Below are 24,504 nucleotides of genomic sequence, written 5' to 3'. Positions count from 1 at the left end.
ATCACTTAGCTGAGGAAAGAGGAGGAACCACTGATACACAGGTCTGAACATACTTAAAGCGGTATCCAAATCTCTGCTTTGCACTGATTCTCTGTGGTGTGTACCCTCCTGGATCTTACTGGTGCAATACCATACCACAGTGGAAGCTAATGCAGAAGCAAGTGGTCCACTGTTACACAGGAAACAATCCATGCCAGAGAGGAGACAGTTCTAATTTTTTATTTGCCAGGCTCTAATTCTGCAACTTACCCATTTAAATTAAATACAAATCAATCACAGGATGTCATAGAAGTGTCTCAGAAAGAAACATTTGCTAACTAACAGGACAGAGAGGTGGCACATCAAATAGACCACAGTTATAATAAAACCTGCTTTCTTTATTATCCCAAATGTATGTTCCCACTGCCCTGGCACTCCTGTCAATAAATCACCCTGTGTGACCATTGATGAAAATAACATTTATTTTCTACTTGCACAGCAACAGAGGGAAGCCCTTCTCTTGTTGAGATGAGGGCACCTCCTCCCCTTCAAAAAACTTTCAGAACATTCCTTCCTGCAAATGGGACAGGGAAGAGTCTGTCCTGTGGCTTTTAGCTGAAATCAGTTTTAGGGGGGTTTTGATCTGCATGGATCCCTCGGCTGCCTAGCTAGAGGCTAGAGAAGTGAACTCGTGTGAACCTCATGAAGTTCAACAAGGCCAAGTGCAAGGTCCTGCACATGGTTTGGGCAATCCCAACCACAAATGCAGGCTGGATGGAGAATGGATTGAGAGCAGACCTGAGGTGAAGGACTTGAGGGTGCTGGTTGATGAGAAGCTCAACACAACCCAGCAATGGTGCTTGCAGCCCAGGAAGCCAGCCATACCCTGGGCTGCATCAAAAGCAGCGTGGCTTTTGTAGCAGGTCAAGGGAGGGGATTCTCCCCCTCTACTCTGCTCTGGTGAGACCCCACCTGCAGCACTGCATCCAGCTCTGGGGCCCCCAGCATATGAAGATCATGGACCTGTTGGAGCAGGTCCAGAGGAGGCCACGAAGATGATCAGGATGTGGAGCGCCTCTCCTATGAGGACAGGCTGAGAGAGTCGGGGTTGTTCAACCTGGAGAAGAGAAGGCTCCAGGGAGACCTTAGAGCAGCCTGCCAGTACCCAAAAGGGCCGACAAGAAAGCTGGAGAGGGGCTTTTTAGCAGGGCTTGTAGCAATAGGACAAGGAGGAACGGCTTTAAACTGGAAGAGGGCACATTTAGATTAGATATTAGGAGGAAATTCTTTACCGTGAGGGTGGTGAGGCACTGGTATACGCTGCCCAGAGCAGCTGTGGGTGCCCCATCCCTGGAAGGGCTCAAGGCCAGGTTGGACGTGGCTCTGAGTAGCCTGGTCTGGTAGAAGGTGTCCCTGCCCATGGCAGGGGAGATGGAATGAGTTGATTTTAAGGTCCTTTCCAACCCAAACTGTGCTGTGATTCTATGATTCTATGAACTGAGACAAGCAAGCTGAGTGTTATCCACCCATGCAAGCTCCACTCTATGTTATTTGCAATAGTGAAGAGCAAGCACCATGAAGTACCTGACAGCGGTAACATGTCATACTGTGGAGTCCATCAGAAGGCAAAAAAAGTCCCTTTCTCAAATGCATTTAGATACCTACAGATGCAAATCAGCATTGTGGTGACTGCCAAAGCACAGAAAGTGCTTAACTGTTCCTGATTTCAGTTTCTTCAAATACTGTGATAAGCTTCAGGTGGTGACAAATGTCTGTGACCAAGTGACTTCTTGTCATGAGAAGTGACCTCTTGCTTAGATAGACTCCACAAGGGGAACAGCGTTTATCCACATGCCCCACCATTCCATGGAAGGGGTATAATAAGGCTGCGCCACATGGAGCCAGGGTAGACAGGGTGCCACTGGAGGCACCTGCACACAAGTCAGAGGAGAGTTTATGGTGCCCAGCACCTTGAAAGAGCATAGAAGATAAAGGCATGAAAATCAAATCATTCTTAAAGTAGTTTTCTGCTCAGAAAAGCACCTGGTTGTTTTGTGGATAAATACTTTCATCGCTTTTAAAGACAAAAATGTGAATAATTTTCCAGTTCTATAAAGAATATTCATGTTAATAACAAAACTTTTAAATATCCTACACACACCACTATGCTGGAGGCCAGATCTTCTCACCAAAATTCCCTGGCCAGAATTCTATGATTCTATAACTTCTACCTTGCACCACTTATGAGGTGGGAAATCACCACGGGTGAAGAATTTGACCCTTATGTCCTCACAACACCCTTGTGAGGTAGACAGGTACCATGACCTCTTCTTCAGGAGGGGAAACTGAGGCAAAATGAGGTGAACTGACTTGTGAGAGGCTGCACAGCAAGTCTGAGAGCAGAAGTCAGGTTATGCCCACAGATCTTTCTACTGTATCACGCTGCCTTACCTCCTGCCTAACTTCATCTCCAGGGCTGAATAAAAAGCATCCACATATCAGTGACAAAATACATCTAGTCCAACAGCAATCTTTCTGTAGACTAATTCTCCTTTGGAAATGACATAAACAGGTGCTACAAGACACTTTTCTTACAGGACCTGAATTCCAAAGTACAGAAGACAACTCCCATTGCTGTCAGCCAGCACAAGCCCTAATAGCTGGGCCCCTAAATTTTTACAAGGCCTTCAATTTGAGCTTTTCTCATACCTTATCTCCACTCCAAAATTCCCAGGTTAATTAATACAGCACATCAGGGGCTAATCCAGGAACTTTCACAATAGGTGTGAAGTCCTATAGGCCACTGGTCATTTCCAGGCTGGCACCAACAAAACACTGCTTGGCATGTGAAACCACATCCCGTGGCCAAGAGAGTGAAAGGCGCCTGGCCCTGCCAGTGCCACAGTGCAAGAAACACAAAGCCAGCCATAACTCATTATTGCCCAAGACATCAGCTGAATCATGATCAGCATGGAATTATGTTATCTCAACTCTCAATAAGGGTGTCTAAATGCAGTGAGATTTGGGAGTGAAAACAAGGCAATGGAAAATGTGTTGGATGTTGACTTGGAAGGATGCTACCACGTTTGAGGCCCAACTAAAACATAGCATAACTTCATGTAACATAACATACCCCTTCTTTCACTAGACAAGTGACAACAGGAATTTCTCCATACAGCTGCTGACTTGTGAATATAAGTAACAGTTAATGAATTTTCAGTCCCTGCCTGAATGCAGTGTTCAATGCTAATGATTTACAAGTACATACCAGTGATACGATAGTTCAAACCATTTGATACAACAGCCTGCCTTCTCTTTATTTAAAGTTCCACAAATTCTAAATCTTGACCTTGACTGGAGGCACAACGGATCGTTTGATCATGCTTATGATCCAGACACAGGATCCTTAGGGTGATGTGTGACTCCCAGAAGGTAGCAAACACCCGACACTGGATCTGAAGTGGTGATGAGACTCTATACAGGGCTTTGGGCAATAGAGAGTAGTATTATTCTCATTTAACACATGAATTCTTCACTGTTCACTGGTTAGTTGTGCTGTTTGCCCAGGTTGGGAATGTGTCCAGCTCAAACATAGGTCTTCCCCATGTGTTGATGGCCAGTGTAACACAGAAGACTCCAATGATGTTCATCACTATTCCAGATCTAACCTGTGAGGACAAAAGTCCAAACCAACAACAATAACCAAACACCAAAACAGCAAATTGCAGCAAGGCCTACTTGTACATACGCAAGAAAGACACATGGTCAAATAAAACGCAGAAATAGCCATTGTACCCACTGCCCTATGTTCTTGCTTAGGTGGAAATACCAGGGAACACACTGTGCAAAGCCTTCGAACACTCTGCTATATAACTAGTCTTGGAGCTTTAAAGCATGTACAAGTTGCTCTTATTAGTTAAAGAACAACTTCTGCCCCCTTCAAGTCTCCAGTTACAAAACCCATAGTGTTTGGGTGTTCAGCACAGAACCTGGCACTGTGTGGTCTGGCAGGCAATCAGAGGACCAGAGCCTAGGGCAACTGATTGTTACCTTCTGCTTTCAGCTCCAGTGGAAACAAGGCTTCAGCTACACTCGCCAAAGCCCCAGAAGACTGGAAATCACTGACTGCATTTTAACCCTTCAGTGTTTAAGAGATTTATGACTCGTCAGTTTTTAATTTCAATTGGGCTGGGCTGTATGACTGCCAAAACCTGTGAGAAAGGTACTGTTACTTCAGAGATGCAAATCTTTATTGCAGTATTAACACTGCATAAGAAAGGGGCATAGGGTGGTAGTTACAGCCCATAAAAGCTCCTAGTACTTCAGAAATACTTGGCTGAGAAAATTACTCTCACCACATTTCAGGATAAAGGCAATGGAGAGCTTCAGATAAAAGACCAAGCAATTATCATCTTACCATATCCAAAACACGGATGTGGCCATAGGAAAACACTATTGCATTTGGTGGCGTTGCCACAGGTAGCATGAAGGCAAAGGAAGCACTGAGAGTACCAGGCAACATAACATACAATGGATGGATCTTGACAGATGCAGCCTGCAATAAAATGGAGAGAATATCACACTGGAGCTGTTCCAAAAGAAAAGCATAAAGAGCATTTCCCAGACCATTGAGACACACAGGCTCATTTAGTTTCCTGGTATTATATCACCAGAGTAATTTGCAAGCATTTTATTCTGAAATCCACATGTGTTTAAACATAACTTTGCTCTTGTTTCCTGTCCCACAATACTTAAAAACAATGCTTGATTCTTTATTGTTGTTTGTTTTGCTCTATGGTATAATTTGGAGTTCTGGTCAAATTTATCCAATGATCTTTTCTTTGACCTCAGACCACACTTTTGCCAGGGTAACACAGGGATGTGGTTATAATTACTAGGCATGTGGAATAACACTCTTCAATGTTATATAAACTCTGTGGGACTCAGAATTTCAGTGCTAATTTAAGTCACTAATAGCTCAGCAGCACCTTCACTGAGATTTTACTTTGATGAAATAGTCTAGCATAAAGTGGTTGTACTTTCCAAATTAAAGAACAAAGTAACTTATTTTTTCCTTTGTGCTACAATTTCAATTCTGCTCAGAAAAGGCAGCAAAACTTACCAGGTTTTCCTCCATAACTTTGAAAATTTTTCTGGCTTCCTATGGAAAATGACACATTCCTAATTACCAGGCCTACCACCTTCTGTATTCTAGCATAAAACCATGAAGAAGAAAGAATCATTGAAAGGGATGAATAAAAGTTTTATTTTGGTTTGAGTTTTGCGTGCATATTTTTCCAGTTCTGAGTTGATGGTTCAAATACAAAATGACCAGAAATAACTGATGCTTGTTGATCTGTATTACAAAAGTGATTTGCGCTTCACTTCCTCCAGGGCCAAGGGATGTACAGAAGGTTTGAACTCGTTTCCTTTTCAGTGAGGGTTCCATGGGATAGGAATCCTGAATTAGCTTCTTCCCCCAGAAAGCTGGTTCTCAGGCTTCAGGCATACAGGTAGGGCAGACTGGAGAAAGTTTGTATTCTCACTTTCTGTCTACATATGATGCTACAAACACAGCAGTGAACACTGGCTAAAATCACTAACCATTATGGTATACTGTCAGATGGACTGTTTCATTACTGGCTTTCACATTAACATTGGAGCAACACTCAAGGCAATAAATACAATATTGCTTTGCCACTAGAGACTGTCAGTTAAACTCTGATCTCCCAGTTGATAGGATAACAGCATTGAAGTAATCTTACCATGGATGAAAAGACAGGTAGGAAAAGGGTGGCTGTGGCAACATTACTGGTGCATTCAGTGAAGACAGCTATAATAAGCGAAAGTACTGTAGCAATGGCCCATGGTGGGATTGATCCTAATGGAGTCATTTGATGACCCAGCCAAGCTGAGAGCCCAGAGTTCTGACAAGAAAAAGAAGTGGTTTTCAGTGAGGCTTAGAACCCATAGGTCATGAACAGGGAACTCATGTCATGTGTAACACTCCCACCAAATAATGCTAAATGACTCCTGAATTATATAAGCACCACCTGGGAAAGCACAATGATCTGTCACAAACACTAGAAGAAATTGGTTGCCAACTAGACGTAATACTGAGTCCCACTTTCCTGATTTTTCTGGAACTCAAATGCTTGCTCACACTTGGGTTACAAAAAAAAAAAAAAAAAGTTTTTTTGCTGAACAGAAACAAATATTGCTGAAGCAATTGCAAATACTTAATGTGTTGCTCAGAAGTTTCCTAAATTGTTTTTCTAAGGTTTCTGAAGATACTGATACTGTTATGAATGCTCTCTTGTAGAAACAGGCAGGCAATGATTGAGTCAAACAGCTTTACAAAACCTTTGACTTACTGGCTTCTAAAGCTCTGGAGCTTTAATAATGTAATGCATGGTGTGTGTAGATGAATGTTAGGTCCTAGAGCTTTATTTTGCCTCATGGTTTAAAACCACCTAGCCACAACTTAGACATGATTATGAGTTTTCCGAAAGCATGGCACTCTTGATAGCTAAGGCTTGCTTTGATTTAGATGCAGCTTAGCAGTGATGAAGGAAACAATATGATTCACCTAAAGATTCCTTCCTGTTTTGGGAATTCAGCTGCCTGAATACAGATTCCTGAACGCAGGATCAAACCATAGGCTTATGGAATGCAGTGTATTGCCAGGCAACAGCCACTGACAAGAAGTTCAAGAAACCCCACTGTACACAATTTTGGAAGATATCTACCCACAATGATTTTCTTCCTCACCACTTCAGTAGTGGTTTGGTTTAAATCTGAAGATACATATCCTTTAAAAAAACCTCAAATGGTTCTGAAAAGCTTACAAGCGTTATCTGTACTTCTGTTTTTCTAGATAGGGCTAGGATCAGGATGACAACAGAAATAAGGAAGGATGCTTTTCTGGTCTGTCCAGCCAGTGAAGATCCCAAACTACTCTGCAGTCTCCAAGAAGAGAAATTGAAGACACGTGGTCAGAGCACACAAATTCCTGAAAAAGAGCCACAGACATTCACCTCACCTCCCAGTTTTTGCTAATTTGGATCTGCCTCCAGATCTGAACGTCTCTACTGGGTTTGGCTTTGGGTGCATGCCCAGTAATACAGGACTAGATAACAAACCAGGGAAGTTCGCCTTTGACTCAGAGAAAAACAGATGTCAGGACATACTGCGCTTGCATCAGCCAAAGCAAAACCTCCTCCCAGCAGCAGCACAATGCTCCAGGGCATCTTCCTCTGAACCACATTCCAGTCTAGCAGCGGGGCTGATAAAAATGGCTTTTTTATATCTGAAGTGAGAAATGAAAAGCAGAACATGTTTTAGGAGAGTGAAGACATTTTGTCTCCTGTTCTATAAGATACCAGGGAAAGACCCAACAGGCAGATGCATATTACTGAGAAACCTGCACAGGTTAAGTGTAATAACACACATGGGCAGCGACAATGCCCCAGCCCTGCCCAAGAAGCGAGGGAAGTGAGCTACCCATAAAAACTGCGTGCAAATCCAGAATATGTTTCTGCCATGTTAGGTGGAGCTGGCTGACAGTTTCCTGGTGTTAAAATTCCTCTTTTAAATACCTTCTTCAGTCTGTTCAGGGTCAGACATGCTTGGATTCCAGCCTATGAATTTGGGTTTATTAGCTGGAAGGATAAATAGTAGCAGGGCAATGAACACAGCAGGAGCAGAATCAGTAATATACCTAAAGAAGAGAAGAGAATACCGCTTAGAAAACAGACATCTTTCTCCAAGAAGCTGGCTGCCTTCCAACATTGCAGCCACTGCTCTGTCATCCTGTTTGGGGCTTGTACATTAGCAAAATGGGTCATTAGTTCATGACTGAGGTCTCGCAGACCTGCCACAACAGAAACACAGTAATAAAAGAAACTAGCTACAAGACACAGTAATAACTAGTCACAGATGACAATGGCTTGTGGAAGCAGGGTTCCTCCTCTGTGGTGAAGCCAATGTTCAACACTTGTGTCTCAAAGAAAGATGTGAAAAGAAATGGCCTGAATGACAGTCCTATCGTGCTTTTTATGGTTTTTAATATGCCACAGGCATTATGCAAAGAAGCATTCAAAACACCAGATCGATTTCCCAGTGAGTTCTAAGCGATTGTTTAGAGGTGATATTACCAAATATTCAAATAACACCGCAAGTGATTGGGGCTCATACAAATAAAATACTAACATGTGTATCAGTGTGACTGAGACCAGCATACAGAATTTTCTCTTCCTTTAGGAGGTTCAGCCTGCTCCATGTCCCAGTCTCCAGCCTTCACTGCAGTACAAACTGTCAAACAATAGATCGATTGGTGATCTCATGCACAAATGACAGGATCAAGCCCAGTAAACATGTGAATTCAGATAAGGCTGGCATGAATGACACCACACTCAAGCGGAATGGGAATCTGATTCACAACCAAGAGGGCACAAGATGAAAAAACCACTAAAAAACTTACTTTTCTCCTTCTGGGAAGAGCCTAGTGGCCCAGCCTTTTACAAAGCCTGGGTGTCTGGAAAACCACAACAGAACCAGCAAAAGAAACATCAGGAGGACATTGAATTCAGCGTAAGAGATAGGGCCTAATTTCTTCATTTCTGCCTTCAGTACGTTGTATGCAGCTTTTTCTTTAGCAGTCCTCTCTGTCCCACAGCCCCAACTTTTTTTAAAGCTTTTAGAAAAAGGGAGAAGAAAATACTGTAAGTATTAACATACTAGAGGGATTTAACATGCTTGCCATTCTGAAGCTGTCACTCCTGGGGACAGATGCAGACTACAGCAGAGGCCAGGAACAAAGAAATGACAACAGTGTCGAAGTATTTCATGGGGACATGCTAGTTCTCACAGAAGAATGGGGTCTATGAATGGATGTAAGCCTCTGTCCAATTTGCAACAACCTGGGATGAAAACCTCAGCTTTGAATCAAGGGTAGCAAAACAGATATGCTAACTCTCCTAGGGTTGAAATTCAGATGTGAAATTGAAAAATAAAAAGGCAATTCTGTCTGAACATTAAGAATGTATAAAGCTTTTGCCTTAGTGCAACTCCCATGAACACAAAAGGTTTCCAGACCTCAAAAGTTGTTGTGAAATAGAACTGCACTCTGCTACTAAATTAGTAACTTGTCAGTGCATTTGTTTTATCCAGTTTTCTCAGCAAGCTGATCTACTTTAGCTGACGGGTTTACACAATATCATGCAATTAAATACTCACTTGAGTCCCATGAAGGAGCACTGTAGCCAAAGCCAAGCTAGTACCAACATCAGAATCATGTTTGGGAATGCAAACCCAAACCAGGAAGCAAAATTCACAACATCGTTATTGTTGGGGTATAACCTGAAAAGAAAAGAAAGATGTTTTCTGTATGAATGTAAAAACATCTAGTAATCTACTCACCCTTTAATATGTGCTAATGACAAATATACACGTAAATCTAGGACAATCATTACAAGTAATCATAGGCAACATCCATAGCCTAACTGAAGTCAATAGGATGGCAGCCTGGATTTCAGAGCAGAAGTTAAATGAGCCTGTTTTCCCTGTATTTTACATCAACGCATATAGGAGCTCATGTTGATATTTAGGTCTCAGTAAGAAAAGCACTGCTGAAAGATCTCCCACACGCTCCAGGTACCTTTCATTTCCAACATGCCTGCTCATTTATCCCAAGACAGGATGTTCTTTCTTCCTCCCTGCTCATTCTAATAAGAGAGCAAGAATTATCTTTCCTGAAATTAATAGCTGCACTTCTGCTCACTTCAACAGAAGACAAAGTTGCTAGCTGGCTTAAGAGAATGAAGCCAGTGTTGTAAGAACAGCAATTTTTGTTCTTCCCTGTGTCTACCAATAATGTCTACAGGAAAAATATCAATAGAAAATTTCCAGCTGGGTGTTAAAACCAACAGGTAATGTGGCAGCTGAAGCTGAAGTACTCCCAACAGAAGGAAGCAACGTTGAGGGACTGTTGTGGAGTCTTCACAAATTGCACTGTAGATTAGGTTGTATTTAAATCAGTTCCAAAACTCAGTTTAGCAAAGAGTATTTTGTGAATAACTCCCTCCCTTTACAACAGAATCTGTACAGTTTCCACAGCCACAGCATGGACAAATAATAATATTACAGGAGAGGCTAAGCCATTTTTAGCTCTCTTTGGTGTGCTTACAAGAGTCAACCATACATTCTTCTGATGCTCTTCACTACAGTTCCTCTGCTGATGTGCTGCAGTTCAGTTGAAAAAGAGAAGGCAGAAAAAACAGTATCTCATGATCAATCAGCTGTCTGCTGATTACCAGCAAGCATATCCAAGTTTCTCGGGAGACCTATAATACCAGCACATAGCTGCCTAAAAAAGGCTGAGGCAGAAAAATGAGGCCAATCCATTTCTCAGTTTATCAGCTGGTTATTGCTTATAGTTTGAAACTGGGACTGTCATCTAAGACTAGTCAGTTGGTCACAGAAACCGTAAGATCGTATAAGTAAAAGAAACAGCAAGAATGACTTACTGATTCATCTGGCCTTTCAATACCATGTTTGGTCCTGTTCCAGTGAGTGTTGCAGTTCCTCCAATGCTGGCAGCGTAGCATACACAAAGCGTCATTCCCTTACATATACGCTTCCGCATTTTCTTTTCCTCAGAAGATCTAGGGTCATCAGGGACTTGTCCATTGCTTATGACTAGGCACAAAGAACATGACTTGCTTCAGGTAAAGTTAGGGAGGCAGAGAGTTCTGGACAGGGTCTGTAGGCTCAGTGCTTCCAGTTTGTGCATGCCATTTATTTTAATTTTAAAAACCCCACAGATATGTCCCTAAATACTTAGAACTCATGTTCACGAGGACCTGAAGAGAGAGGCTGACAATCTGGGTCTACATGATCCGAGGATGCCGTTGTCCATATCAGTGCCACAGAGAGGCTTACCACAAGCCAGATATTGTACTCACTGGAACCATTTCAATACCACAGTAAGAACCCAACTAGCTTTAACGGCTGTGAATATAGGCAGAAAAAACCCCACCCAAAACCAAATTCTTGCCTGACATAACTGTTAAGATCAATATATTACATTAGTTTAAATCAACCGTGAAATTTTGCTGCTGTGTCCATTGTTCTCTGATGTTAACAGTCTAATCCTGAAGTCTGACTGGACTAATGGAGCAGAATAATGAAATTTGGCAATTACAACCACTCAACAATACCAAAGGGTATTTTTCACACACATTTATTACCTTCACTACATGTTAAAACGAATTAGCAAAGCCAAGCAGATCCTTCTAAGTGAACAGAAAATCAGCAAAATTATTATTACTAGCCTTAGAGCGCAAGTCTGGTTTTGGGAGTCAAGAATCACCATTAAAAAGAACATTTGCGAAAATGAAAACTCACCTTTAGTACAACTGTTCAGAAGCTAGAAATGAACAACCTCACAGAGCACTCTGTGACTAAATGGCATTCTTTTGGGCTTGCACATCTTACATGAAGATGGTGTCTGAGCTTTGCACAATCATAATGCATTCTCCCTTCACAAGTGAGGTAAGAAATGAAACAACCAAAAAGCAGAGATCATGGTTGTATCTAAACTATGCCCCCAAGGTCCAAACAAATATGGCAGTTATGAGTGAATCTCATAACAGAGCAGTGTCTGGCACACATAAACACGCCTCTTCTACTCTGTGTCTTCCATGGGCTTGTAAGTCAGAAAATGAGCATGGTGTGTCCCAGGCAGACGGCTTGAAGTTTATGCACTACCAACATTTGCACCCATTCTTGCACACAGTCACACAGGGAATCATGGCAGATTAACATTCTAATTCAGCGAAATCACATCTCCATGAAAATCCCCAAGACAATCCTTCCCCCTCTGAAAGAGAAAGGCACCACAGATTTGATGGTATTTGATAACACAGCCCGCTGTAACAGCACAGCAGAGCAGTGGAATCAGAGGGACTGAGTTTGTGCACATGGTTCAAATTAAGCAAAACCTACTGCAGAACCACAGCACTGACAGAAAGACCTTGTAGAGTCAAGCATCAGGGTAAGATCACACTTCAAAGTGTTCCAAAGAGTAGTTTGTCTACTCTGAGTCAAATGACACCAGCTCCTCTGTTCCATGTAGCTTTTAAAGTATTCCTCTTTCTTCTCCCCACCTCCACATAAAATCTGGTCACTAAAAAGATATTTATTACTCCAGAATCAAAATAGGTTGCATTTGCAGAAATTTTTTCAAACATTCCTACATGGCTTAGAAGCTGAATCCCCACTGATAATCACAAGATTTAGAAAGTGGGATGCTGAGGGCATGGATAATATTTCCCACAGGATATGCTTTTCACTTCCCTGAGCAGGCAGTTAAGTCTAGGGAAACTATGGGAGGATGACCCCAGCTTGAATGAAGGATCATAAGAATCAGCATGGGACCTAGCACTAAACATAACAAAATGGCAGCCACCAAAATTGGAAGCCATTTTGTAAAACCTAAATGTCATGCATTTAAGAATTTTCAGTCAGGTTACCATCCTCTTTCCTTGGAAAAGGTACAGAGAACTCCTTGTAGGTCAGGGAGCTCTGAGTGCAGCAAGTTCAGTAGAACCAACTCACTGCTGAGAGGCACTTACCATGTACTGAAGTGAGATCTGATGCATTCTTTTCCTCCAGCTCAATCACTGTATTTGTTTGCCCAGTTGCTTGTTCCATCATGGTCACATCATACTCTGTGTTGTCCATTTGATCCAGGACAGCCTGGACAATGGGAACCATCATAGCAGTGGTGGCTGTGTTACTTATCCACATCGACAGGAAAGCAGTAACTATCATAAATCCCAGCATGAGGCTGAAAAGAGAGAAACAGGCAGCAGAGAAAGGAGGAAAGAAAACAGATGCTGCTAGGCTTCACAGTGACTGTAAGAGTAGAGCCCAGACAGGGATGTGTAGTGTCCAGTAATACAAAGCAGGGCCAGATTCCCTTCTAGGACAGCTCTGCCACCTTCACTGGAGGAATCCTAGAAAGCCATTTAGCTCCTCAGTCTGTGCATGATTAACTCTGTCATCATTTTTTCCCCGGAGGAAAGCATCTAGAATTTAGCCAGATGCTGGTTTTGGTTAAAGGACAAATAAACTGTTCCTGCTTCCAGACTTCACCTCTGGAAACTCTATACAACTGCAGCTAAAGAGGTTCTTGAAGGTTCCCTTCTCTGCTCACAAACACCATCCCTAGGCCTCTGCTAAATTGACAGAGGCAAGGAAGAAGTAATGTAATATTCTTACAGTGCAGGTTTCACCCCAAGAATCAGCAGGACCCTCAGCGCAATCCTTTTGTGAAGGTTCCACTGTTCAACAGAAATTGCAACAATCAACCCTCCAACGAAGAGCATGTTTGTATCATTTAGGTACTGCAAGCACACCTGAAAGACAGAGGAGGTAGGTCAGGGGCCCAAATTCTTCTTGCTAGCTTCTCTTGTACATTTGCTTTCCATCTTCTCAAAGCCATTTACTGCACCAGGCCCCATCCCAACACCGGCAGAAGGGGCAGTTGTAGCCTCAGAGCTACCTCCAGTTTCCTGAAGCCTTGATTCCCTGTTTAAGTGCTGAATTGTCTAGTGTAGGGGCTTATTGTGCATCATGAACCTTCTTTTTGGATCGTCAGGAGTAAATAAAGTACAAAATGTCAGCAGTTTCCTAAAACTGCTAAATTGTTAGGGTCTGAAAGTATTGTGTCGGTAGTAGAAATGCTGAGCTCCAAAATTAGTTTCTCAGCACCTTTAGCAACCACATCTGCCCTTACCAGGTTGTTGGCCAGTAGTGAACCTGGACTACAGTACCTAAATACAGCCTCTCTCCCTTGGACTAAAGTACTAGCACAAACAGCCAGAATGAGCTTTGGAGTGGACACAGTGTACTTGCTGGCATCGTGCTGTCTAACCCTGTCAGAAGTTTGTCCCGTGCATTTTGAAATCTCCCAGAGGATTTGTCAGCACCGTATTCTCATTGGACGGGTTATGAACACTCAAGCTGCTGGCACTAGTAGGATGCTCTCCAGCAGGATCCACGCCCAGAACCAGACCTTCCCTTCTACCACCTCAAGCCCACACCCTTAACATTTTGGCCAAATATATATTAGTTCAACATCTTTCCATACAGGAACCCTGAATATTGCTCAACATGTTCAAAAACAGCACCACAGAACCGGAGAGCTTTCGTATCAGACTTGTTTGCTAAATACTGACAGGGGATGAGAGCAATGGATATCCCTGTATCAGATCTGGATTGAGCAAGGTCCTTACTGATTTAGAGCTCTGAACTCCAAGCAGCGGGAAAAATACCACAGGCATGAGGGAGGTAACAGCCAGTGGGATCACTTCGGTGCACCAGTACACAGCCATGATGATGATGATATATGCACACTTGGCCTCCTGCAATATAATGGAAGACACATTTAAGCACAGAAAACTATTCTTAAAGATAAGAAACACATTTGAAGCTCTTATAAGGGGCCCAAACACTCCATTGTATGTAGGTTAACTGTTATGCTGAAATAGGTAGCAGAGACGTGAGGATTTTAAACTTGTACTTTTAAACCTTGCTCTGAAGTCACTTGCATAAAAAGATCTTTTTGACAACAGTGTTTGGTCTGATGCACCCACACAAAATTTAGGGTGTGAGAAAAGCAAACCTTCCACAACTACAATGTACACAGCTTGCAGTGTGCAATTACCCCTTGGCAGCTGAGGTAAGCAGATTTCACATCTAGGAGCCGAGAATTTTTAATGGTGTTTGTAGATTTGGGCACTTCTATTTTGAGTTAATGATTTTTAAATGGATGGCCAAATTTCCCAGTGTGGATAATTAACTTGTCTAAAATTCACAGATCTTCAAGGTGTGTCTAGTAACACACCTGAGCTCAGGAACTGTATCACTGAATAATTTAAGTGTTCTTAGCTTTTTTAAGTAACTCTGAAAGCAAAACTTTTACCTTTTTTTTTCTAATGTGACTAAGCACATTAAGAGATATTTAATTACTTTCCCAAATCATACTGTGCTTACCTACTAAGGGGATTCCCTAGATTAAAGATGTTGTAAACTGTGTTTTTATGCTGTTGATCAGGTATTTCTGTAACCTAGCCTTTCGTCGTTTGTACTTTCAAAGTTGTTAGGAGAAGCAAGCATTCATTAGCCAACAGTAAACAGTGTTTTAGAACTTAAGTCAGTGTTCTGTAGTTCAGAATTTGCTCATATTTAGAGTAGGTGTTCATAGGAGTTTATTCTAATACAACAAATGGGACTTTATTGCAAAAATAAATGGTGTTACAGTGACATTTAAAAATTGCTGTAAGGCAATATTTATAAATAGGGGTGTGTTTTCCTTCACTTTGTTGGGAAGTTTAAGAATCAGAAAACAACTTTGTACGTAATTTGAATTTTTTTTCTTCAGTTTTTGAGGAGATTAACTACAGCACAAGGTTTGAAAAAATATTTCTTCAGAGACTAAAAGATATCAGAAAGATCCTATTTAAGTTTCTTCCTTTAATAAATATGAGGTGAGCTCATGATACAATTTATGCTGTACCACAGTAACTAAATGCTAGAACTGACTGTGGTTAATCTGTTGCCAGTATGAAAGACACAAAAACAACCCTAAGTGAATAAAATTCACAATGCGGAAGAAACACTGGTTTTGTACAGTGGAGAGTAAATAATTTATGTGAAGTTCAAAAATACAACCATGCTTATAAATTAACTCCAACAACCACAGCCAATTCAAACAAGCAAAGATCTGGAAATAAATATATATCTGTATCTCTATCTACATATATATCTATCTGTGATTTATGGGAGCAGTCACAGAATGTTTCTTTGGTGTCTCTGTACAGTTGACAGGAAACACAGTGATCTGCCTTCTCACTGAGAGCTGTAAAAGCAGTCACTTTTGTGACTCTCCGATTGTGAAATACTGTAATTTCCCTGATCAGATTGATGACACAATATTCCTACAAATTCCTGGAAAACTGAAGACATACTTGGGGGTTTTTTTAGGCAAATTATCTTTTCTAGTATTGATCAAAGTAGTGCCAGGAATTCTTCCTTCTGTAAAAGTACCGGCATTCAACTGAAAGTAACTGCTGTTACTTAGGTAAACAGAATGGGTAGCAATTTTCTTTATAAATATGCGTGACATTTGCCTGTACTTTAAAATACACTGAGCAATACAGGTCACTCAGAAGAAAGACTGTTTTAGGCATTAGAATGGCCTCCAAAGCTCTAGCAGGCTAAAATACTGTAAACTGAGCTTTCACATTTTGCCAAGAAGACTACAAGATATCAAAGACCAAACTCTTCACCAGGTTCCAATTTTATGCTGGTATAACTCCACTGAAAGCAAAGGAGTTCTGCCATTGCCATTATTGGAGTAAGATGGGTGTGAACTGGAGGATACTGCATTTGAAACCCTGTTACGATCACTGCATAACACAGAATGCATGGCTTCCAATGCACCACTGATGAAGAATGCCACTCAGCAACGCTCCGTGAAGTACCTCAGAGGCTCAGCAGCAGAGTGAGCTGGAGAGCCCAGAAGTCCTGTCTTTCAGTCCACTGCCATCATTACTGGATAATGCAACATACAATTCTAAATGTGCAGGCCAGTTATGCATACATTTATTTGGCCCCAAAAGAATTGCATCTGATTTGCAAGATGGGTTGGGTCTGTGGGAGCCCCATGTCCTGGCAGTGGCACAACCCTGAGGATGAAGAGAGATCGGCACAGAGCTCGTCCTGCAAGTTCAGCTGCCTAGTGCCAGTGCCTGAAGATCATTTGGGAGTGAAACCTGCAACACACGCTCCCGAGATCTGGGACCGAGCAGCTAGCTGAGCTGCGCAGAAACGCCTCGGGGAAGAGGTGGCAGGAAGGGTCTGCTTCAGCCCACTGTGGGGAGGCGGAACGGCCCTGGCAGGGATCAGCACGGCTTGCTCAGGTGGCAGCGGAGATGCTGTGGCGAGGGCAGCCTGGCCGGCCCGCGCTGCACGGGGTGCCCGGGGCACGGCCCCGCACGAGGCAGGCAAGCAGGCTGGGTGCCCGGCCAGCCTGGGCAAGGCCCGGCGTGGGTGGCTGGCACAGCGGCTCTTGGGCAGCAGGGCCCAGACCTGGGGGGCGGGGGGTGGGCTCCAGTGGGGTGGGCTCCTGCGGGGTGTTAGGGATCGGGCCTGGGGGCTCTATTCCCCACGTGGGCCCCGCAGGCACTTACCCGCGTCGGCACAGCGACCGGCAGCGGCAGCAGCAGCAGCGGCGTGAGGAAGAGGATGGCGAAGGACCGGTACCTCAGCAGGGGCCGCAAGCAGGTCGGGGCCATCTTCTGTGGGGATATACGGTCAGGGCGCCAGCAGGAGCTGCGGCCGCCGCTGCCGCCTTAAGTACGGGGCGGCGGGGCCGCGGCGGGAGGGACATGGCGGGGGGCGACACGACCCGCCCGCGCCCTGACGGGACACCGGGCTCGCGCCCGCCCTGACGGGGCCGTCCGCTCCCGCCCTGAGAGGACACCGGGCTGGCGCCCGCCCTGACGGGGCCCGGGCCGCCGGGTAGCGGTGCAGACACGGACCAGGGGCGAGCGAGTCTCCGGGGGGCCGCCGGCCTGGCGCCAGCCCAGCGCCCCTGCCCTGCGCCCAGCCGTGCCACGTCCCTCCCCTCGGGCGGCCGGCGGCGGCCCGGGAGGACATGGTGCCCGCAGCCCCGCCCCGCCCCCCGGGAGATTTCCTCAGCCTGATCCAGACCAAGTCGGAATCGCCGGGCCGGTCCATCGTACGGGCGCTAGGACTTTCCCCACTCCTTACGTCCACCTCTGTGCTCAGGACCCTCCATGAACAAGGAAGGCTGCTTTTAATGGCTATGCATCAAGCTATCACGCCAGTTCTGAGGATGCTTTAAGCAAAGTGTCCCTGCTCATAGTGCCTGCAGAAAGTTGCCAGTAAACACGGGTTCTCATAGCGTGTATTTTATGCAGGGACCAAAGTGCTGACACTGGCTTCTCTCCGGTACTGGACTTTGGGGAGGTGCTGACGATGCCAAGGGAGGATCACCTCTTACTCGTGTACGCAGTGGTGAGGAAGGGCTGAGCTCCTTTAGGGAGACGGAGAGTTAAAACCACAGCAGGGGTCTCCCCAAACAAAGGTCTGTGCAGGCATGCATGGCTGTGTTCTACTGCCTATTATTTTGTGAGGAATTGTGTGTCTGCAATCCGGGTTAAAAATAACCCAGAAAGGTTAACTTGAAAGGTGATTTTTAATGTTGTTCACCTCAGTGATCTGATCTGCAGTGTAGCCACTGAATCAGAAGTGATGGCACTACTGAAAGGGCGGTGAGCACTATCAAGATGGCAGAAGGGAACAGCTGGAGGGACTGGAAACTAGGCTGAAGACAGAATTTTTGATATTTTATGTTCTGCTTCTGGGATGTCAACAGCCACCTGAAATGTGGGGCAGCATAAATTATATCTTGACAATTTGATCCTGCAGTCTCTTAGTACAGCCTTACCAAGCAGTCATTCACAGAAGTAAAGAATTTTAGATTCCACAGCAAGTAATGAGGGAGCTCTGACTACAGCTTGCACTATTTGTCCTCTGCTGACCAGGGGAACTTGAGTGACAGAAGTTCAAAACAAGACACTGCAATGTTACTGTTCTGTTTGTAAAAGCAATGAATGTCCACTAAGGAAAATAGTAGCCAACCGGATCTGGAAAAATTCCCAATCTTCAAACCTTTAGCAGCAGTCCCTCTGGGTAACTTACCAACACAGGGGAAACTTCACACCAGTGCAAAGCCTAGCAGAAAGTGGGGAATTGGCCAAAACTTGCATTCCTGTGGCTAGTCTCCAACAAAAAAATGGTCCCTAGTCAACAAAGAAAAAGGACTACAAATGCTTAAATAAGAAATTGCAAAGAGTTAACTCTAGAGGAGTTGTACTAAGGTTCACTTTGATAGACCAGTGCAAATATAATTTGCTGTCTTCTTGTTTTAAATGAAATGCAGCACAGAAAAAATAAAGAACATGTGTTGATACCTTGAGATGGACTAATCTGAAAAGAGACTTGCTTGTACCTGGGAATGAGATCAGGGACTCCTGTGGGCAATTCAATTAGCCAGTCCATGCCTCAGTGCCCTCTTTTGTCAAATACAGAGAAGAGAATCATTATTTCCTTATTGTGCAGAATTATTGCAAACTTGCCTTCAGTGTGCCATGCAAAGTACACTTTATGATATGGAACAAAACAAAAAAAGAAAAAAAAGAAAAGAAGCATCTGAATAATAAGAAATCAGACTGAAAGATAGTGGAGTACCCTCTTCTGCTGTTCATATAGCAACTGTCAAGCAGAAGGATGTACCTTTGGGAGGAGAAGGGGAGACGTGGGAAACACAGTGTTCCCCAGGGTTCTTCAAGACAGCTGACTTGGGACAGGGACAAGAAGATGGTGCAAGACTCCCAACAGATTATGGAGCAGAAAGGAAGGAGCAAAGGAGGAAAACAGGGATATGTCAGTCAAGATCAGGAAGTACCTGACCCTTAAAAATAAATAGCTACCTCCCAGTTCTTCTGGTGGTGTTGCCTAACCAGTACCTGTTGAATGAGAGAAGGAGATCTAGGAACAACATTGGGCCCAGATTTGAAAGAAAGCATGTCTAAATCTTCTGAGACCCAGGTCCCAAACTAAGTCACTGTAATCTTTTCATGAATCAAGACCAGCACTGATAAACTGAGTTTAGAAACCTAAATTTAAAGGCATTCCCAGCACTTTGACTAAGCAAAAGCTGGGAAAAATCTTAAACATGACCATGGAAATAAGCAACTTTATTTCTTTACTTTTTTTTTTTTTTCCAAAAGTAGACTCCTTTTCTAGAGGTTTGCTTCAGGAGGAGAGCAGGTTGGTTTGTTGGAGTGAAATATTTGTTCATGAAAAATGTCTGTGCTGACTGCTGAGAATAAATCGAATTAGTGCCAACTACAGTTCCTGTGGAAGTCTCCTAGGAATTCAGCTAAACTCAAGTAAAGCAGCTGGCTGTTGCAGAGCAGCAAGGTCAAAATCCTGCACTGAACTGAACCTGTAATCTTGAAAGGTAAATTCTGACCTTGTTTTACCCCCTTGCTGAAGCCATCCCGCCACTGCACACTTAATGTTTAAGGTATCTCCATCACTATTTTATAAACCATTGGAGGTTTATATGTGGCAATTTATGCTCTACTCTAAGAACCAGGAGGCTGAGAAGTTGACTGAATCCAGACGTTAGAACCTTATATTCACATATCATCACAAACAACACTAACCTGGGCAGGAAGAAGAATACTGAGGGAGGACAAGACAGAAGTCACCTACATTCTGTGATTCTGTGATTCAGCTAAAGGGGTGGGAAAGCTGTGCAATGCATAGTCAAGATGCAGGAAGGGCAAAGCGTGACTAGATGACATGGGGGAAGAGAGCAGTTTACAATGCAGGCCAAAGCTGGGTACTGCTCTCCAAGGGATCAGCATGCACCGACAGAGAGAAGCACAGAGAACCATGTTCGATTTGGCAAGCCTTCCAGCTGTTCCCTGTCTCCCTCAGTCTATGCTTACAACTCAGATATATTTGGCACTGGCTGGATACGAGAGTGCTAAAGGAATGGCATCTCTTTCACATAATTTGCCCATGAGCTTCCTCTTCACTGTGCCAAGGAGAAGGCGGACAAAGCTTTGGCTGCCTGCTTTACAGAACTAGTCTGACAGCCAGGCAAAAGGAAGCTGCAGAGAGTCCATTGTGCTTGCAAAACCTCCAGCAGGAGCAGTTTTAGATGGTTCAAAGAGAGCATTCAAACAAAACCTCCCACAGCCTGAAATTCAGCTCATGCTAATTAAGCACTAACTGCAGGCCTTCAAGAAAAAAGAATCCTTTCCTCCAGTAAGTACTGCTCGGAACATAGCAGAGACCAGAGCAGTATTTACAAACATGTATGTGAGATGTGTGGTTTCTCAGTCTTTCACTACTGCTTTAAAGACAGTAGATAAAATTAGCTTTTGGTTGCAGATGCCATTTAGAAGTGGGAGACTATAGCAGCCTTTGGGCTAAATTTTGATACCCTAATGGTGAATTAATATGTTTCTCTTACTCTTCTTGGTACTAAGTTTCAAATCAGTTTACAAAGGAACTCCCGTCTTTGTGTTAAAAAAGAGACTTAGGCATGGGTGGTGACATGAGGTGGAACCAGGACTCTTGTAGTTGAATCCCTTTCCCTAAACACCACTGCTCCCATTTGCTGCTGTGCTACCTTAATAAACACAGGTATTTTAAAGCATATCAAGAACCAAGGGTATGATGCAGTAATAGAGCCGAGCCTATCTCATGGCTCATTGCCACTGACCTGCCCTGGCTTTCTTGCCATTTCTCTTCTGGTGGCTCTGGGTCTTACTGGAGTTTAACATGACAACGAAAGCAGAACATTTTTTTGCTGAGCTAGTGAGCTGAACAATGAGGTGTTGCACTTGAGTCAGCTCAGGAGACTGGGCCACTTATGGCTGGGAACAGGAACAGCTGGGACAGGAACAGCTGCACCTTTCAAGACAGCACATTCATAGATGAGCTTGGCAGCATTGTCAAAGCACACACAGCATCTTGCAATCTTCCCTTTTGTACTTCAGATACAAGATTCAATGATACAAACTATCATAAAGAGTTCCACTCAGAAGTGGGACTCTGCTGAAGGCTGGTTAACAAAGGCTGACCTGCATTGTTTGGGTTTGAAGAAAGGGACTAGAAATCTAGTCCTCTTGGAAGGTAGGAATCCCAGGGTCATCAGGGATTTCCATCAGTGGAAAAATTGGAAAATAAAAGATTTTAATACAGTTTAGGTCGTTCCCAGGAAGCTGCTTTTCTGATATATCTTATTCATTACAAGCCAATTATCCCAGTTACTCCTGTTATTGCTGGATAGGGATGGTCTGTGGCAAGGAGGCTTTACAGGTAGCCCTTGATTCCTTTAATTACAGATATACGTATTTTCAGCCTCTAATTCAAATGCTGTCCAAGCACACAAGTACAGTTTGCCTGTTGTAAAGCAGTCTATTTGACCTAGATAACTGCTATTTCCTCTCAAGACAAAATCTCTCCTCACATTACATTTTAAGTTCTTTCATGTTGCAGGCTCCATCCAACACCCAGAGCTACAAAAGTTAGAACAAAATTATATTAAACAAGGACTCTTAAGACCTATCATACTTGACACTGAGAAACAAAAGTATAAACTGACCCTGAGACATTCTAGGACTTAGCAGAAAAAGAAGTGTCTTCTACTCAGGCCATTGAAATTAATATTTAAAAAATAACCAGCTCAGAACTTACCTCTATGTGATGCTTGACTTAAAGAGATGCCTGGAAGAGGTCTTGTGTAATAATGTTATGCACTGGAAAGTTTACACAGAATTTAAATGGAAAGAGTTATTACCAGCATTCAGAGAAAATCACTGTTTCATTACTTTCTGTTTTCCCTCCAATCAGTACTTTCCAGCCACTGCCAGTCTACTGTGTTGCTTTAGGAGTATCTTTCAACTAAGTTCCCAGTGGAGCATCTGATATTTTTCCAAGAAAAGCTTTTGAGATTCTGAACGAACAGTCCTTTCAGTACAATCCCTGTGCCCAACAACTTTCCGCATAAAAGCCCTCATTATGAATTTTGAGTCAGTGGGGTTTTCTCAGTCAGTGTGTATTGCTGATCAGGCTTTCTTGACCTAGAATTGGTATTTTCCGTATAGTTTGCATGAAGCCCTAAAGCATATTCAAATGCTGTGCAGGCTAATGACCACAAAAGAAAAAAAACTCAAAGAAAATCACATTTAAAAATTTGATTCAGAATTGGCAACTCTGTAACTTCTCCCTTAGCTGCCATCTCATTAACATATTTGTTCAAAAGCCTTTTCTCTGCTTGATTACATAATTTGTGTTACAAAATCCAGATAAACACTCATTATTCCCAGGTCTAAATAATGGCTTATTGGGCTTCCTTCTTCTACTTCTTTTATTTTACCCAGAGAAAAATGGGGAACAGAAGAGGCCTGTTTGGATGGGAAATGAACCACAGCAATTTCTGAGTAACATCTGGGACATCTGTTGTGTGTGGCATTACAATACATTATGCAAATCCTAGTGAATGATTCTTCGCAATACTTCTGCAAAGTAGAAGAATTAGTATTTTTGTCCCCATTTTACAGACTAAGAAGGTCAGTTCATATTTTCTGCATCGCCTGTATCTCATTGTTCCACACTGGGCAGGGTCTATGATATCAGAGGAGAGCCGCTTCAGTCATAGTGCTGTAAAGGATCAGTTGTAGTAGCAGGTACAAGAAGTGCTAGGCCTTCCATCAGAAAATTATGAAGATGTTGGTGTTGTCATTGAAATGCAAATGTGAAGTTCCGTTCCTTTTTCTCTCCAAGTCATATTTCTTCTCAAGTTCCCTATGTAAAAATGTAGAGCTGTACGACCCCCAGCTGAGGCCCAAGCGACAGGCAGGACCTGCTGCACCTGAGGCCTCTAGTGTTGTCGGTTAGTTACAACCATGACAGAATACCACCTGTCATGAAATACCACCTGGGAGAAAAGGCAAAGCAGGTTAATGCAGGTTGGAGATTTTACCTCGCACATGCTTAGATACCCTGAAGTGGTCTGAGGGTCCCTGGGGAAAAAGTGAGGCCTGGGAGTCTGCTGGGGCAAGGCTGAGCAGCCATGTTGTGGGGCTCAGTGAGGTGAGGCTGGAGGACCAGTGCTGGGTTTCTCCCCCCTGGTGATGGTGGGCAGACACTTGTTCTTCAGTAGCTGGCTGTTTTTTTGTGAGTGGGGCAGGCTTGCCCCAGGGAGGCCAAGGTGGGTTTGTGAGGCTAGATGCTACCATTGATGCTGAATTTGCAGCAGGAAGGTCAAAGATTAACCATGAAAGAAACTATGTAAGTATCTGTCAAGGTTTAGAATATGAAGTATCTATAATGTACTTTATAGCTTTTTTTTTTAGATAGATAATGACTGAATGAAGGCCAGAAAGTTCCAGGGGAAGAGGATAGCATCCCCAGACCAAGGGCATGCATCTTGTTAATGAGAAGCTGGCAAGATAAAGAGGGGCTCTAGCGTCCTGAAAGAATAAAAAGAGTAGGGTTACTCCTCCCCAAACAACCAGCAAAGACCCTCCGAGACCCCTGTGCAGAGGTGTAAAAGACTTGCTGACTCAGCACAGAAAACTTGGTTAGCTCAGCACAATGAATATGTATTAGATAGGTGGAATAATGGTATCTGTTAGGTGGAACTTTTTAACTCTGGTGTATAAATATTTGATGAAGGATCCTAGTGGATGTGTTCGATTTGTGGAAATACACCACCGAGCACCCTGCGCAAAATGAACCATGCCACCTCTCTAAACAGACTTTTAAGTGTGTTTCAAGGGCTCTCTTTCCAACAGGCCACACCATGACTGCCATTGCAGAGGCAGAGGGGGCTGCAGTGTGCCT

General features: G+C 43.4%; 1 protein-coding gene across 3 annotated transcripts; it reads right to left on the bottom strand.

Annotated features, from left to right (window-relative positions):
• Positions 1 to 203: 203 nt before the first annotated feature.
• SLC13A5 (solute carrier family 13 member 5) lies at positions 204 to 24,476 on the bottom strand. Of its 3 annotated transcripts, XM_080398132.1 has the most exons (13): positions 22,354 to 24,476; positions 17,238 to 17,345; positions 14,280 to 14,408; positions 13,264 to 13,400; positions 12,615 to 12,829; positions 10,506 to 10,677; positions 9,217 to 9,339; positions 8,462 to 8,674; positions 7,578 to 7,699; positions 7,170 to 7,288; positions 5,745 to 5,906; positions 4,397 to 4,534; positions 204 to 3,647 (listed from the first exon to the last, which is right to left on the bottom strand). In XM_080398132.1, the coding sequence occupies exons 2-13, from the start codon at positions 17,340 to 17,342 to the stop codon at positions 3,519 to 3,521; spliced, it is 1,764 nt and encodes a 587-aa protein (XP_080254258.1). In that variant the 5' UTR covers positions 17,343 to 17,345; positions 22,354 to 24,476; the 3' UTR covers positions 204 to 3,518. The 3 variants fall into 3 exon arrangements, with proteins under 3 accessions (XP_080254258.1, XP_080254259.1, XP_080254260.1); XM_080398133.1 differs by lacking the exon at positions 17,238 to 17,345; XM_080398134.1 differs by lacking the exon at positions 5,745 to 5,906 and having other exon boundaries at positions 17,238 to 24,476.
• Between the last annotated feature and the right edge of the window lie 28 nt (positions 24,477 to 24,504).

Source organism: Falco punctatus (assembly GCF_963210335.1).
Source record: "Falco punctatus genome assembly, chromosome: 1".
Classification (NCBI taxonomy): Eukaryota; Metazoa; Chordata; class Aves; order Falconiformes; family Falconidae; genus Falco; species Falco punctatus.
Note: the sequence above shows the minus strand (reverse complement) of the source record. Positions and strands in the feature narration are given on the sequence as shown.